The sequence below is a fragment of the Lepidochelys olivacea genome (genome assembly GCF_965140295.1).
Source record: "Lepidochelys olivacea isolate rLepOli2 genome assembly, chromosome: 6".
NCBI classification, from domain to species: domain Eukaryota; kingdom Metazoa; phylum Chordata; order Testudines; family Cheloniidae; genus Lepidochelys; species Lepidochelys olivacea.
The window spans coordinates 10846817-10860885 of record NC_140416.1 but is presented as its reverse complement, the minus strand read 5'-3'; the positions used below and the strand labels follow the sequence as shown (position 1 = coordinate 10860885).

At 54.6% G+C, this 14069-nt stretch overlaps 1 protein-coding gene across 1 annotated transcript; it reads right to left on the bottom strand.

Annotated features, from left to right (window-relative positions):
* Positions 1 to 1866: 1866 nt before the first annotated feature.
* LOC311521854 (zona pellucida sperm-binding protein 1-like) lies at positions 1867 to 13474 on the bottom strand. The gene is given in 13 exon segments (XM_084630533.1): positions 1867 to 2041; positions 2611 to 2736; positions 3772 to 3856; positions 4068 to 4218; positions 4307 to 4496; positions 4590 to 4717; positions 7409 to 7506; positions 7593 to 7777; positions 8595 to 8738; positions 10590 to 10610; positions 10613 to 11204; positions 11374 to 11495; positions 13249 to 13474. Coding segments are annotated over 13 exon segments (2169 nt in total). The 5' UTR covers positions 13436 to 13474; the 3' UTR covers positions 1867 to 1901.
* Between the last annotated feature and the right edge of the window lie 595 nt (positions 13475 to 14069).

The following is a 14069-nucleotide window of genomic DNA, read 5'->3' as shown; positions in this document are numbered from 1 at the left end:
CTGAATATCTATATCCTAACAAGGTTATCCATTTCTCTGGATATACGAGTAGCCCTTCTCCATATCCGGTCCAGTTTGAATTCATCTTACACATGGGAGACCAGAATTACACACAGTATTCCAGATGAGGTCTCACCAGTGCCTTGTATAATGGTACTAGCACTTCCCGGTCTCCACTGGAAATACCTCACCCGAGTATCCCATGACTGGGTTAGCCTTGTTCCCAGCTGCATCAGAGTGAAATCTCAGAGTCATCCTGTGATCAAGCAATACACCCAAGTCTTTCTCCTTCTCTGTTGCTTCTAGGAGATAAGTGCCCAGCTTTCAGCAATAATTCTCATGGTTAGTCTCCAAGTACATAATTTAAGCACAGAAGCAAAGGCCTTTACAACTACAGCACGATCTTTATGCTACTTTGAAATTTTTGCAAATGGCAAATTCATTGCCTTGTGCCTATAAACCACCAGGCTTCCATTCATTATTGTGCCAAGCCATCACACAATGCTTTTTGCGGAGAGTAACAAAAAGCATGATCCCTGCTGCCATCTTCTTACAGTCCAAGACTCTGACCTTGCAACACTCCATTTTGGGATGCAGGAGTACACACGTGCACCCAGTCAGGCAGAGCAGGGACTCAAACCCATGTCTCCTAGATCTCAGGCGAGTGCCCATGCATTTCTTGGATACACATGCCTTTCTGCTTTTTCCATGAAGAGTTTTGAGGCATTGGTTTTGCCTACTGCAGGATGAACATTGACATTTAATGAACAGTTTGTGTTGCTTGGCCAGCCCTCAGCACGTGCTTAACTCCATGCATGCGTGAAGTCATTACCACATGCACATTAAGTGTCTGCAGGATCCGGTCCCACAGTAGGCTACCCTAGAAGATGGTAGTAGAGGGGTTAGAACAGTTACATCACGTTAGCGTGACAGTCCCTGTGGGTTCTACAGTAGGTGGAGGGTGTTGACGTGGTAGGAGCAGTGGGAGAGGATTTTAGCTGTTGGAAGGGGATTTGGAGAGGAGCTGGAGGGCTGTAGTTTCCCCAGGTGAGATGGAAGGAAACTAATGCAAATGGAGAAGGGTAGATTGCCGTGTAGACAGAGGCGAGTGCGTAGATGTAGCCGAGGTAGCTTTGGCCTAGCCAGATCAAGCAGTAGAGCAACAGCAGCACAGGCTACCCACTGGAGTACGACCCAGAGTCCCAGCTAGTCTTGTATAGGCCATGCTTCCACTACCGTTATTTCAACTAGCTTGATGAAAGCTAGCTCACTTGGGTCTGTGTGTGCGCACTACAGCCATGCTTTGGAGTGCCCCAGAGATATAGCTTAAGGGTCAAGAAGCAGGAGATACCAGTTATGGGGCAGATCCCAGCTCTCAGGCAGGATGCTTAAGGTCTTGAAGCATCAGGTTTCCCAGTCACTAACACAATGGGGAAATCTTCTCCACCTCCTGCCACAGCCCCCACAGAAGACACAAGGGTTTCTAGTTACCAGACTTAGGCGGACTTCATGTGAGACTGGCAAGCGCCAGTAGTTCTTATTGCGTGCCCAGGGGAGTTAGAATCCAGCTATTCACAGTAAAGTTAATCAAAAAGTCTCTAGTTCGGCTGAGTGGCTTCCCCTCCCCCCAGATAGGACCCCAGGAGTGAGAGAAAGCCATTTGATTTACCTTGTCTAGTGCTAGCTTGCAGTCTTCTTCCTGTCCTCTATGCCACATCCTATTCTGGTGTCTATCCCTGCAGAGAGGTCTGTTCTGCTGCTGAATGGGGAAGAGCTACAAGGCTAGTAGCAGACCCCTGGCCTCAACAACTGCTGTTCCCTCCCCCAGAGGGACACACGCTACCACAAGACATTAGTGCACTCCAGAGATTTTATTTCTGCTCCTCTCCCTTATTTTACAGTCATCTGCCATGGAAGATTTGGGACCTTGTCATCCAGCTGCTTCTCCTATGGAGTAGTGTCACAGTAACGAGAGAAGCCACAGCCACCAATGAAAGCATGGCCAGAAGCACCAGGGTCAGGTCTAGTCTGGAGACAGGGTCTGAAGGAGGAGGAGGAGGAGGAGAGGTTAAGACAATCCAGATTTCTGTAGGGTCTAAAGTGTGGAGATGACACCTAGACTTCCCTGCCCCAGTGGTGCTCCCCCTACCGCTTAGGCCAGCCTTCATCAGAAAGATACTTGAATTGTCAACTCACTTTTTAGACTGTGAGCCAGCACCACCATCCCATTGATTGCCCTCTATTGGATGGCAGAGGCAATGCTAGCCCCAGTGCATTGAGTGCCACAGAGGCTCAGGGCATACAAGTCACCACTGAGGTGCCATAGTGTCCCCCCCGCTTCCCCCAAGTTTGCTGGTTTTTGAGACATCCTATGAATGTCCATAGGATAAGGATATAACCCAACATTGGCCCACTCATAGGAAGCACTCACAGGTATGGTGTCAGCCAGCATTAGCTTACATATGGATCATCAAGGAGTGACTTCTGCATGTAGCCCTCCTCCCCCCATGAACATTTATATTAGAACCCCCTAGACAGCATTGACTTGCTGTATTCCAGGTTACTGTGCAAGATGCCAGTTGTCCTACTAGGGTTTAACAGAAACCTCACCCTTGTTCTCATAGACGTGCTCTCTCCACGGCTCAGGGCTCTCCTGGAAGATCACAGGGCCAGGAGAACTCACCAGGTCCTGGGGCTCTCCTGTCCCATTGTTGATATCCAGGAACCGGCGGCCTCCTGGCAGATGGAATGGAGAGTTAGGGAGCTGTCTGTCCAGCGCACTCACAACCAGAGGGCCCATCGTGATGAAATGCAGCGTCACCATGGACTCAACCATGAGTCCTTACAGGCCTCCTGACAGGTTGTGGTACCAGGTATTAGATCTTCCTGAATTGCTTATTTGAAGTGTGGGAGAAGTTGGGAAGAAAGGCCATTTCATCAGGAGCAGCAGACACTCCACTCTCCAGAGGCAATTTCTAGTATTGTCTCCTACATAGGGCAGTTGTAGGAGATTAGGCCATTTACCTCTTCGTCTTAGCCCATCATACCCTAGCTAGCGCTACAGGACATGGTAGAGGTACATAACGAGCTGGGCTGAACGCCTTGCAGTCAGTGTATAGCACAGGGCTGGGCAAACTTTTTGGCCTGAGGGCCACATTAGCACTGTAAAACTATATGGAGGGCCAGGTAGGGAAGGCTGTGCCTCCCCAAAGAGCCTGGCTCCCTCCCAATTCCTGCCCCCCGACTGCCCACCTCAGAAACCCCCTCTGCCCCCCAACTCCTTGTCTCCTGACTGCCCCCTCCCAGGACCCCTGCCCCTAACTGCCCAATGGGACCACACCCCTATCCAACCCCCCGCTCCCTGACAGCCCCTGCTGGACTCCAATGACTATCCAATGCCCCCTGACTGCCCCCCCGAACCTCTGCCCAATCCAACCAGCCCCTGTCCCGACTGCCCCCTGACACCCTCTGCCCCTTCTCCAATCCCAACCCCCTTATGATGCTGCTCAGAGCAGTGGGAGCTCACAGCTCCTACCGGAGCAGAGTGCTGGAGGCGTGCTGAGGCTGCGAGGGAGAGGGACAGCACAGGAGGGGCTGGGGGCTTGCCTCCCCGGCCGGGAACTCAGGGGCTGGGCAGGATGGTCCTGTGGGTGGTAGTTTGCCCACCTCTGATATAGCAGGACAGGCAGATCTCTGTTCACTATGAGTCCTCTGGTATTTGGGATGGGAGCTTGTAGAAACCCACATGGATTTCAGACCACTCCGACTTACTTGTAGCAGCTCCTGATGGGCACAGGGTCCTGCAGGGCTCCAGCCGGGAGGGGTAGCAAGCTGAGGCGCTACAGTAAATGTACACCTAAAATCCACACAAGTGAGAATGGAGTTAGTGAGTGACTGGCCAGTGCTGGTAGGAGGCAGGAAGTAGATCCACAGCTATCGGTTTGGTTCTGCATGTGCAGCGCCTCAGCAGAGACTGAGGAGGTCAGGACCTGACTAAAATAGGAGCTCCTGCCCCTGCACTCCGACTTCCCCCTCCTCACCCGCTTTATATGTGGGCCCCTTCTCACCTCTCCCTCAAGTGCCACCTGGGAGGCGGAGTCCACAAAGGCAAAAGTGGAGAGGACGAAGCGCTGGTGGTGAGTCGGGAAGGGTAGCTCAGATGAGGCAGGGCCCACGGGCACAAGCTGGGTTCTGTAGTTGTCTCCCAGGAACGGGCACCTGGGAGCAAGACATAAGAGAAGGGTGGACCAAGGAAACCGCCTTCCTCCTCCCCAAGCCATGCTCCCCCTCCATCCCAGCCACTCACCCGTCCACCAGGATGGGCCACTGCGGCTGCTGCAGGGGGTTAGCGCTTGGGGTGGCCCAGCACTGGTGCAGAACCAGAACCAGGGACGGGTCTGTTCTGTGCAGGATGCGAACCTCCATGTAGACAGGGTCCCTGAGCACCTTCACCACAGGGTAGTCTCTCTCCGAGAGATAGGATCTGTAGCTCGGGTCTGTGGGGGAGAGGGTAGGAGGAGAGCAGAGCTGAGACACCTGTCGTCCTTCAGGGGGATGGGATCTCCGTGCTGGAGTGAGGGGTCACCTACCTGTGGCGATGCGCAGCTCAAGCCGGAGGGGTCCTGCCTGGGTGACTGGAGCAGGTGTGGGGGGCAAGAAGACCTCGACCTGGACTGGCAGAAAGTCACTGGCATTGTAGATGCAGCGAGCATGGAGGCTGCACAGGAGAGAGCAGAGGGAGGAGACAGGGGCTGATGCTCTGTGACTTCAGCTTGAGGCCACGTGGTGTCTGGCAGTGACCTTATTAGTGCTCGAGACAAGCAGGATCAGGCCCTATCAGTACTTGGATGGGAGACATCCAAGGATGCAAGTGGATCAACCCTTTTAGCAACTCAGATGTTCTTCCCTCCAACTCAGGGACTCAGCAGGAGTGTCTGAGCACGGCCACATGGGGGCCTTCTCAGACAGGCTAGAAGCACCTGCTTACTTGTCCTCACATCTCTTTCGGCAGCATTCTCAATGTAAGCAGGGGAATAGTCCTGCTCTTGTGGGGAACTTTCCTGGCTTCTGCACTACCCCGGTGAAGTGGGCTAGCGAAAGGATCAGAGTCCTCGCTCCCACTTCCTTTATCCAGTGGCCTCCCTGCCCTTCAGGGCTCCCCTCCACTCTCCTGTCTGGCAGAGTCCTCATAACCCCAACAAGGCTAGGCCCAGGATTTGGGGGGGGGGGCTCGACCCCCAACCCTGCTGTGGTCACCTAGGACTGGGGCTAGGGTGTCCCCACTCCGGGGTACTCTCTCTGCACTGGGCACTTCTGACCCATGACCATTACATACAAGGTAAAGCAAATGCAAGTTATCTAATCAACTATTTTAGAAAGAAGGAAACATGGGAAAGGTTAAAGGAAACACATGACCTGACTGTGTGACCCAGGCAAATCCAGCTCACACGGAGGACAGGACCTCCCTGGCCTCCTGACTCTGATTAGTCTGCCCACCCTGTCAGGCTGACCTGGAGCACTGGCCTCTCCCCATTGTTCCTGGGGACTGTCACTCTCAGGGTCCTGATTTCCCAGAGATCCTTCCCCTTTTAGTACTGGGAGCTAGCCAACCAGTGCACCTCACTGAATGTTAGTAAGGGGGCAACAGTCCCTACATCAAGCTTTCTTTCTACCAACCCTGTAGGGAGTTATTAGTCCCTCAGGGTGGCCCCATGGAGCCCTTCTCGGGTCAGGCTGGCTGTGCCTACTTGTCATTGGAGATCGCACAGCAAGTGGCATTTACAATCATAAGATTAGGATTGGAAGAGCCCTCAGGTGGTCAGCTAGTCCAACCTGCTGCTCAAAGCGGGACCAACCCCAACTAAATCATCCCAGCCAGGGCTTGGTCAAGCCAGGTATTCAGAACCTCTAAGGATGGAGATTCTGCCACTTCCCTAGGTAACCCATTCCAGTGCTTCACCACCCTCCTAGAGGGATAGTCCCGTCCCCAATAGCCATCCTAGACCTCCACCACTGCAGCTTGAGACCATTGCTCCTTGTTCGGTCATCTGCCATCACTGAGAACAGCCAAGCTCCATCCTCCTTGGAACCCCTTCAGGTAGTTGAAGGCTGCTATCAAATCCCCCCTCACTTGTCTCTTCTGCAGACTAAATAAGCCCAGGTCCCTCAGCCTCTCCTCATAAGTTATGTGCCCCAACCCCCTAATCATTTTTGTTGCCCTCTGCTGGGCAATCTCCCAATTTTTCCACATCCTTTCTGTTGGTGAGGGCCCAAAACTGGACACAGTACTCCAGATGGGCTTCACCACTGCTGGTGAGAGGGGAATCGTCACTTCCCTCCATCTGCTGGCAATGCTCCTACTAATGCACCCCAATATACCAGTAGCTTTCTTGGCAAGAAGGGCCCACTATTCATTCGTAGCCAGCTGCTCGTACACTGTAATCCCCAGGTCCTTGTCTGTAGAACTGCTGCTTAGCCAGTCGGTCCCCAGCCTGTACCAGTGAATGGGATTCTTCCCTCCTAAGTGCAGGACTCTGCACTCGTCCTTATTGAAGCTCAGATTTCTTTTAGCCCAATTTTCAATTTTTCTAGATCTCTCCCCCCAACTTAGTGTTATCCATTAACTTACACCCTCAGCAAGCCATCCCATCATCCAGATCATTAATGATAATGAACAAAACCAACCCCAGGACAGACGCCTGGGGCATGCCGCTTGATACCAGCTGCCAACTAGACAGAGCTGTTGATTGCTACCCGTTGACCTTGATGATCTAGCCAGCTTTCGAGCCACCTTTAATTCATTCATCCAGCCCCTACTTCTTTAACTTGCTGTCAAGAACACTGTGGGAGACTGTAACAAACTTTGTTAGAGTCAAGGTATATCATGTCCACCGCTTTCCCCACATGCGCAGAGCCAGTTCTCATCATAAAAAGCAATCAGGTTGGTCAGGCACGACTTGCCCTTGGTGAATCCATTTTGGCTGGTCCTGATCACCTTCCTCTCCTCCGAGTGCTTCAGAATGGATTCCTTGACAACCTGCTGCAGGATTTTTCCAGGGACTGAGGTGAGGCTGACCAATGTTGGCATTTGATCAGACAACGTAAAACCCTGACTCTTGGACAGTCAGCTGCACAGAGTGTCCTTCCCTTCACAAAGCAAGATTTTGCCCCATGCCCCATTAGGGATCAGGTGCATTGCCCCACTCAGAAAAGGGGATGTCTGTGACTGCAGGGAATCCATACCTGTAGAATATCCCCTAAGTCCTTTGGTGGTCAGGAGAGGCTGCTGGAAAATTGATGGATCAGATCTTTGCCAGGGGAAAGGATCTGGCCTCACGCTTCCACTGTGGAAGGGCTGAAGACTGCTCACCATCACTTCCTTGCTAGTCAACAGAGCAGGCCAACTTACATGAAGGTGCTGTCCCGGGTGATGGAGCCGTCCGGCCCAGTCCGGATGTCGATGCCAGAGATCAGCTGGTTCTCATAGATCAGTTTGTCATGGATCACCTGGAAGAGTGGAGACATGGGGCAGGTTAGTCCCCCAAACCCCTGAGCAGAGCACTCACCCTGGCTTCCCGTGGGTGTCCCCTCACCTGGACTGTGGTGCCGCACTGCATGAGGGGGAAGCGGAAGATCACAAAAGCCTCAGTCATCCTGATGGGGTCACACCCTGCCTGGGCATAGGCTAGCCGGACACTCTCCAGGATGATGGGGTGATCAGACATGTCCCTGGAGACCACCAGAACAAAGTGACCATCCAGGAGGCACTGAACAGTGACTGCAACACAAAGGAGCAGGATTAAGTATAGATGTTCCTGGTAGAGGAATTGGGCAAGAGTTCCATGCCACACTCAGGATGATAGATTGGAGAAGAGCCATGAGAAATATTAGAAAACAGGCCTTGTAGTGACCAAATTCTGTCTCTTTAGACAGAGAGAAGGTTAAGGGGTGACTTGATTACAGTCTAAGTATTTAAATAAGGTGTAGATCTGAGAGCGAGGGTAGTTAACTCTTGGAATGGTTTGTCCAGGGTCATGGTGGATTCTCCATCACTGACAAGGCAAGACTGGATGTCTGCCAAGAGATCTGCTGGAGGAATTATTTCAGGGAAATCCTATAGCTTGTGTTATACAGGAAATCAGACTAGTGATCACAATGGTCCCTTCTGGCTTTGGAATCTATCAAATGAAGCCCCATGGGGGTAAGTGGGTTTGTCTGAGACAGCATGATTGCAGCTCATGTTGTGCAGGAACGAGACACAAGCCGGCAGAGTTATCCATCGATCTGATGATGGAGCACCAGCCTGTACCGTCTGATGGGTCTTCCTCTGCCACCACACATTTGGTGTTGGCTCTCAAGATCTGCCAGGCATTGGGCAACTGAGGAGAGACCGTGATGTAGGAAGAATCCCTTTGCACACAACTGATGCCAGCTGCAGCCTAGGGTGAGAGTTACAAAGACATTGCATCCAAGTCTAGTTCACCATGCTAGTAGGTGGTGACCAAACTCATCTGAGACGTACGGTGTGTCACCAAGCTTCCCAGGACAGAGATGACAAAAGGCTCCATAACCTGACATGAGGGCAGGTCTCCCACCTGTGTTGCCAAAGTAGCAGGGAGTGGTGAGGTCAGTCTCATCATAACAACAGCCAGCCTGGAAGCAAGCAGCTTGGCCTGGGGCATCCGCACAGGGCATCTTCCCAGCCACCACACGGCACTGCTCCTCTGTGAGATGCGCCCCTAGAACAGCAGGGTGTGGATTAAGGAGAGCTAGAGAGCCTCTAAAGAGATCACAAGAGACCCTTCCCCAGAGACTTTTTAAGATCTGTAGTGACCTCTGGACAAGTGGCTGACCTCAACACCAGTCCAACACTCCTCCCCTTCCCCAAAGGGCTGCAAGAGCTCCCACAGTGGTCCTCCATCCCAGCTCACCCTGCCCCCCACAACCATAACCCCAAACCACATACCACCTCAGACAGCATTGTGCTCAGATCCCCACCCCTGTCCTCCAGATGTAGCATGTTGCCCTTCTCTGATAGCAGGCTTAACATGTCACTTGGAAATTCAGGCTCCTGATCTGCTGCTGTGTCAGAGGAGAGTCCCCACCTACACCCTACAGCCCCCTCAACACAGCCAGCAGTGTGGTCAACTGTAATTTATCACTTAGCAGTTCTGAGGTGGGTTTCTCTAGCCATCTCATGAAATAGCGAGCAGACGCCTGCTCTATGAATTTTTCCTTTATTGAAGTCACCATCTCCCTTTACGGACGATGGGGCAGAAGCTAGCAGGTTGGCCACCATTTCCCCATAGCCGATCAGAGGAAAGTGTCCCTCATAAACATGGCTGCGAATTTCTTTCATGAGACTGAAGCTGTACCTACAGGCAAAGTGGATGCCACTCTGGTTTAGGGGGAGGCCTAGACAGGACTCTAGGAGAGGGAGGGACTAAGAGCTGTGAAGAGCCTGTGAGAGACACATGGGGGGCGAAGGAGACAGATTGCAAACAGATGTGGGGGGTGAGATACGAAGGGATACAACATCAGATCCCAAACCCTGGGATACTGGAGGAACAGGGGAAGCCCCTCTGAGCAGCCAATGGCAAGGACACATTGGTGCATGTGTGACTGGATTTTGAGCCAAAGAAGCTCACAGACTTTGGAAGCAAGTGCCTTCCCCCTAAACTTTGAAAAACCAGAAGGCAAATAGCCACCCCTTCCCCTTCTTGCCACAAGCAAGAGACTAGTTTCAGCTCCTCTGAAGGCCACCACAGGAGTCAGGAGTGGAGCATGAAACCTTCCATTAGAGGGGACCCACATGCACTCAAACCAGTTAGAGGTCACAGACACCCCCACACACCTATGTTGCTTGGTGGAGGATATATTTGGGGCACCGGGCGCACCAGGCCCGGCTGCGGCTGGGGCACCGGGCGCACCAGGCCCGGCTGCGGCTGGGGCACCGGGCGCACCAGGCCCGGCTGCGGCTGGGGCACCGGGCGCACCAGGCCCGGCTGCGGCTGGGGCACCGGGCGCACCAGGCCCGGCTGCGGCTGGGGCACCGGGCGCACCAGGCCCGGCTGCGGCTGGGGCACCGGGCGCACCAGGCCCGGCTGCGGCTGGGGCACCGGGCGCACCAGGCCCGGCTGCGGCTGGGGCACCGGGCGCACCAGGCCCGGCTGCGGCTGGGGCACCGGGCGCACCAGGCCCGGCTGCGGCTGGGGCACCGGGCGCACCAGGCCCGGCTGCGGCTGGGGCACCGGGCGCACCAGGCCCGGCTGCGGCTGGGGCACCGGGCGCACCAGGCCCGGCTGCGGCTGGGGCACCGGGCGCACCAGGCCCGGCTGCGGCTGGGGCACCGGGCGCACCAGGCCCGGCTGCGGCTGGGGCACCGGGCGCACCAGGCCCGGCTGCGGCTGGGGCACCGGGCGCACCAGGCCCGGCTGCGGCTGGGGCACCGGGCGCACCAGGCCCGGCTGCGGCTGGGGCACCGGGCGCACCAGGCCCGGCTGCGGCTGGGGCACCGGGCGCACCAGGCCCGGCTGCGGCTGGGGCACCGGGCGCACCAGGCCCGGCTGCGGCTGGGGCACCGGGCGCACCAGGCCCGGCTGCGGCTGGGGCACCGGGCGCACCAGGCCCGGCTGCGGCTGGGGCACCGGGCGCACCAGGCCCGGCTGCGGCTGGGGCACCGGGCGCACCAGGCCCGGCTGCGGCTGGGGCACCGGGCGCACCAGGCCCGGCTGCGGCTGGGGCACCGGGCGCACCAGGCCCGGCTGCGGCTGGGGCACCGGGCGCACCAGGCCCGGCTGCGGCTGGGGCACCGGGCGCACCAGGCCCGGCTGCGGCTGGGGCACCGGGCGCACCAGGCCCGGCTGCGGCTGGGGCACCGGGCGCACCAGGCCCGGCTGCGGCTGGGGCACCGGGCGCACCAGGCCCGGCTGCGGCTGGGGCACCGGGCGCACCAGGCCCGGCTGCGGCTGGGGCACCGGGCGCACCAGGCCCGGCTGCGGCTGGGGCACCGGGCGCACCAGGCCCGGCTGCGGCTGGGGCACCGGGCGCACCAGGCCCGGCTGGGGCACGTAGCGCATGGTCTCCTCTGGGGTTAAGTCACGTTCAGTGGGCTTGGGGCAGGTCATGTTCACATCATAGGTGGCAGCGACGGCCCTGGCGCTCAGCAGTTCCTCCACTCGGACTTGCAGGTGGTTACGCCCATCCTGCAATGAAGAGACACCAATCAGTCAGTATTGTGGCCTAACAGACTCTGTAGGCGCTAAGCGCAGCGCCCCCCAGCTGCACAGGCTGCTGTGACTGCAGGTATGGACCCATCTCCAGCTTCTGTTGTTGCTCAGGTACACTGGGGTGAGGCGTGCCAACCCCCCTCACCTTCTTCTGCACATGACAGCCATTGTAGCCAGCTGAGAAGATCATCGCTCCTTGCTCGCCAGATGTGACCCAATGGAGACAAATGGAGCAGTTGGTAACTTCGAAGGGTGTCCCAAACTCATCTGTGGAGAGAGTCATACAGGTCGTGGGTAAGGAAGAGTTAAAGCCCTTGATGAAGCTTAGCCAAGTAGCCATGTTTGGAACAGCGACTGTGGTCTGTCACATCCTTCAGTTTAGTGGAGTTTAGCATGGTGGGAAGCAGCTCCAAAGATACAGGACGGCCGTCATTTACCAAGTCTGACCTAGAGCCAGGAGTGTTAGGATATAGATATTCAGGCCTGTCTGTCAAGGCCTATACTCTCAGAATTTAGGTGTATTCTTATCACTTGGCTAGTTCTAGAGGTATAAGAGAAAGAATCAAAATCACTGTCTGCTGGTGTAAGGGCCTTCTCTTACTGTGACAGTCTGAGGCCCTGTTCTTAGGCTAAGGCCTTTGGCTAAGCAACAGAGGCAGCCATAAGCTGGGAAGCGAAGGGTCACATCCTCACGTTCCAAACTAGTCACATTGAAATAAGGTGCTATTGGGCTGTTAGGCACTATCAGGACAGGATTGTATTCCTATCACCTCCAGAGAAAGGGAAGTGCCTAGAAAATGTAAAAGGAAACTTAGTTTGATAGCATCCTGTCTGGCAAGCACTCACTCATCAATAGCTGGGATGTGAAATCCTCATTCCTGTATTGTTTTTGTCATTTATAGTTCCCACTTTCCTATTGTTTGTCTGTCTGTATAATCTCTGTCTGATTCTGTGATTGTTTCTGTCTGCTGTATAATTAATTTTGCTGGGTGTAAACTCATTAAGGTGGTGGGATATAATTGGGCACATATTCATGTACCAATATGTTAGGATTGGTTAGTTACATTTCAGGAAAATGATTGGTTAAGGTATAGCTAAGCAGAACTCAAGTTTGACTATATAATCTGTAGTCAATAAGGAAGTGAGTGGGCATGGGTGGGAGGGGATGGGAACAGGGGTGCGGAAATTGGAATCATGTTTTGCTAAAGGGGGAAATGGGAACAGGGAATGGGGGTAAGGAAATTGGAATCATGTTTGGCTATGGGCAGGAATGGGAACAGGGACACAGGTGTAAGGCTCTGTGGTGTCAGAGCTGGGAAGGAGGACACTAAGGAAGGAAACTGCAATCATGCTTGCTGGAAGTTCCCCCCAATAAACTTTGAATTGTTTGCATCTTTGGACTTCGGGTATTGTTGCTCTCTGTTCATGCGAGAAGGACCAGGGAAGTAAGTGGGTGAAGGAATAAGCCCCCTAAAAAGGAGGGCTGATAGTGGCCGAGCCAGGCAGGCCAGACCATCCCATCCCATGCTTGGGCATGACAACAGGGAGGTGATCGCCCACAGAGGGCGCAGGATCCAGGCGTCTGGAGCTCAAAGGGCCAAGTTACACCAGAGCTTGGGATACCCAGCCACATTTTGGTATGTCCTTTTACAGTCTCCCCCCAGCAGGGTTCCCTCTTTACCCTCTGCTATTTTGTGGGTCACGGTCAGCAGGCTGTTGTGAGGAAAGACTTTGCTACCTGGATTCAACGGTTAGGGCTATCTCCAGTCTTTTCTCCAGGGGACAGAAGCCACAGACTCTCACTTCAGGAGACCAGGGTACTCAAGATTTGAGGGCAACAGCCAGGCCACCAAAAAGCACTAGAGTAGGACCTTCTTGTTCCCTTCCTAAAGCTCTCATTACATACTGTAGAAGTAAGAGGTTTCCACAAGAGACCCATAAAACCCTCCTGCATGTCTAAGAGGGCAGACGAGCAGGAGGCTTCTTAGCTTTCTCATGAAGCAGCCAGGCAGCTACTTACCCACAACTTTGAAGCGGACGGTGCGGCCCTGGCTGGGAAAGACCAGCAGCTGCATCCCATAGTCTCCACAGTCATATTCATGTTGCAAGACAGAGAAACTGATCCTGTGGAAGTCCCCCTGCCCAAGGGCTATCCTTAGGGACCAGAGCAGCACTAAGCCCACAAAATACCTACAGGCCAGCCCCATGGCTGAAGATGCTAAGAAAGAAGCCCTGTCTAGCAGCCACTTCTCATAAGGGGAGAGGCTGTGGGAGCGGGGCTTTGTAGGGTGAGTGAGTGGTGGGGAGGGGGCGGGGTGTGAATCAGATGAGCAGAGAGGCAGCACCTGGGGAGCTGCCTGGTGGTGGGGAGGGGCCGGATGAAAAGTGCAAAGCTCAGGGTGAAAGGGAAACATAACCATCGAACCCTTCAGCCCTAAGACCCCCCTCCCATTGAAGCCTCCTGTTACGCTACCTTTTCAGTGTTGCCAACTCTCAGGATTTTATTGCAAGTCCCATGGTAACTGATGTTTTATTTCAAGCCCCATCTCCTGGAAACAAGGAACTAGCTGAGAACCTCAGTGTGCATTCAAAAGAAAAATAGGTTTCTTGCCTGCACAGTTGCAGAGAAAAGCTTAAAAACAGGGCTCAAGCACACGCCAAGTGCCCCAAAAATCAGAAGGCCAAGTTGCCTGGAATCGAGGGGTCTAGTCAGTGTATCCTTCTGGGATCGGATGATTTAGTTGGGGATTGGTCCTGCTCTGAGCAGGGGGTTGGACTAGATGACCTCTTGAGGTCCCTTCCAAGCCTGATATTCTATGATTCGAAGCGGGCGGGCAGGCA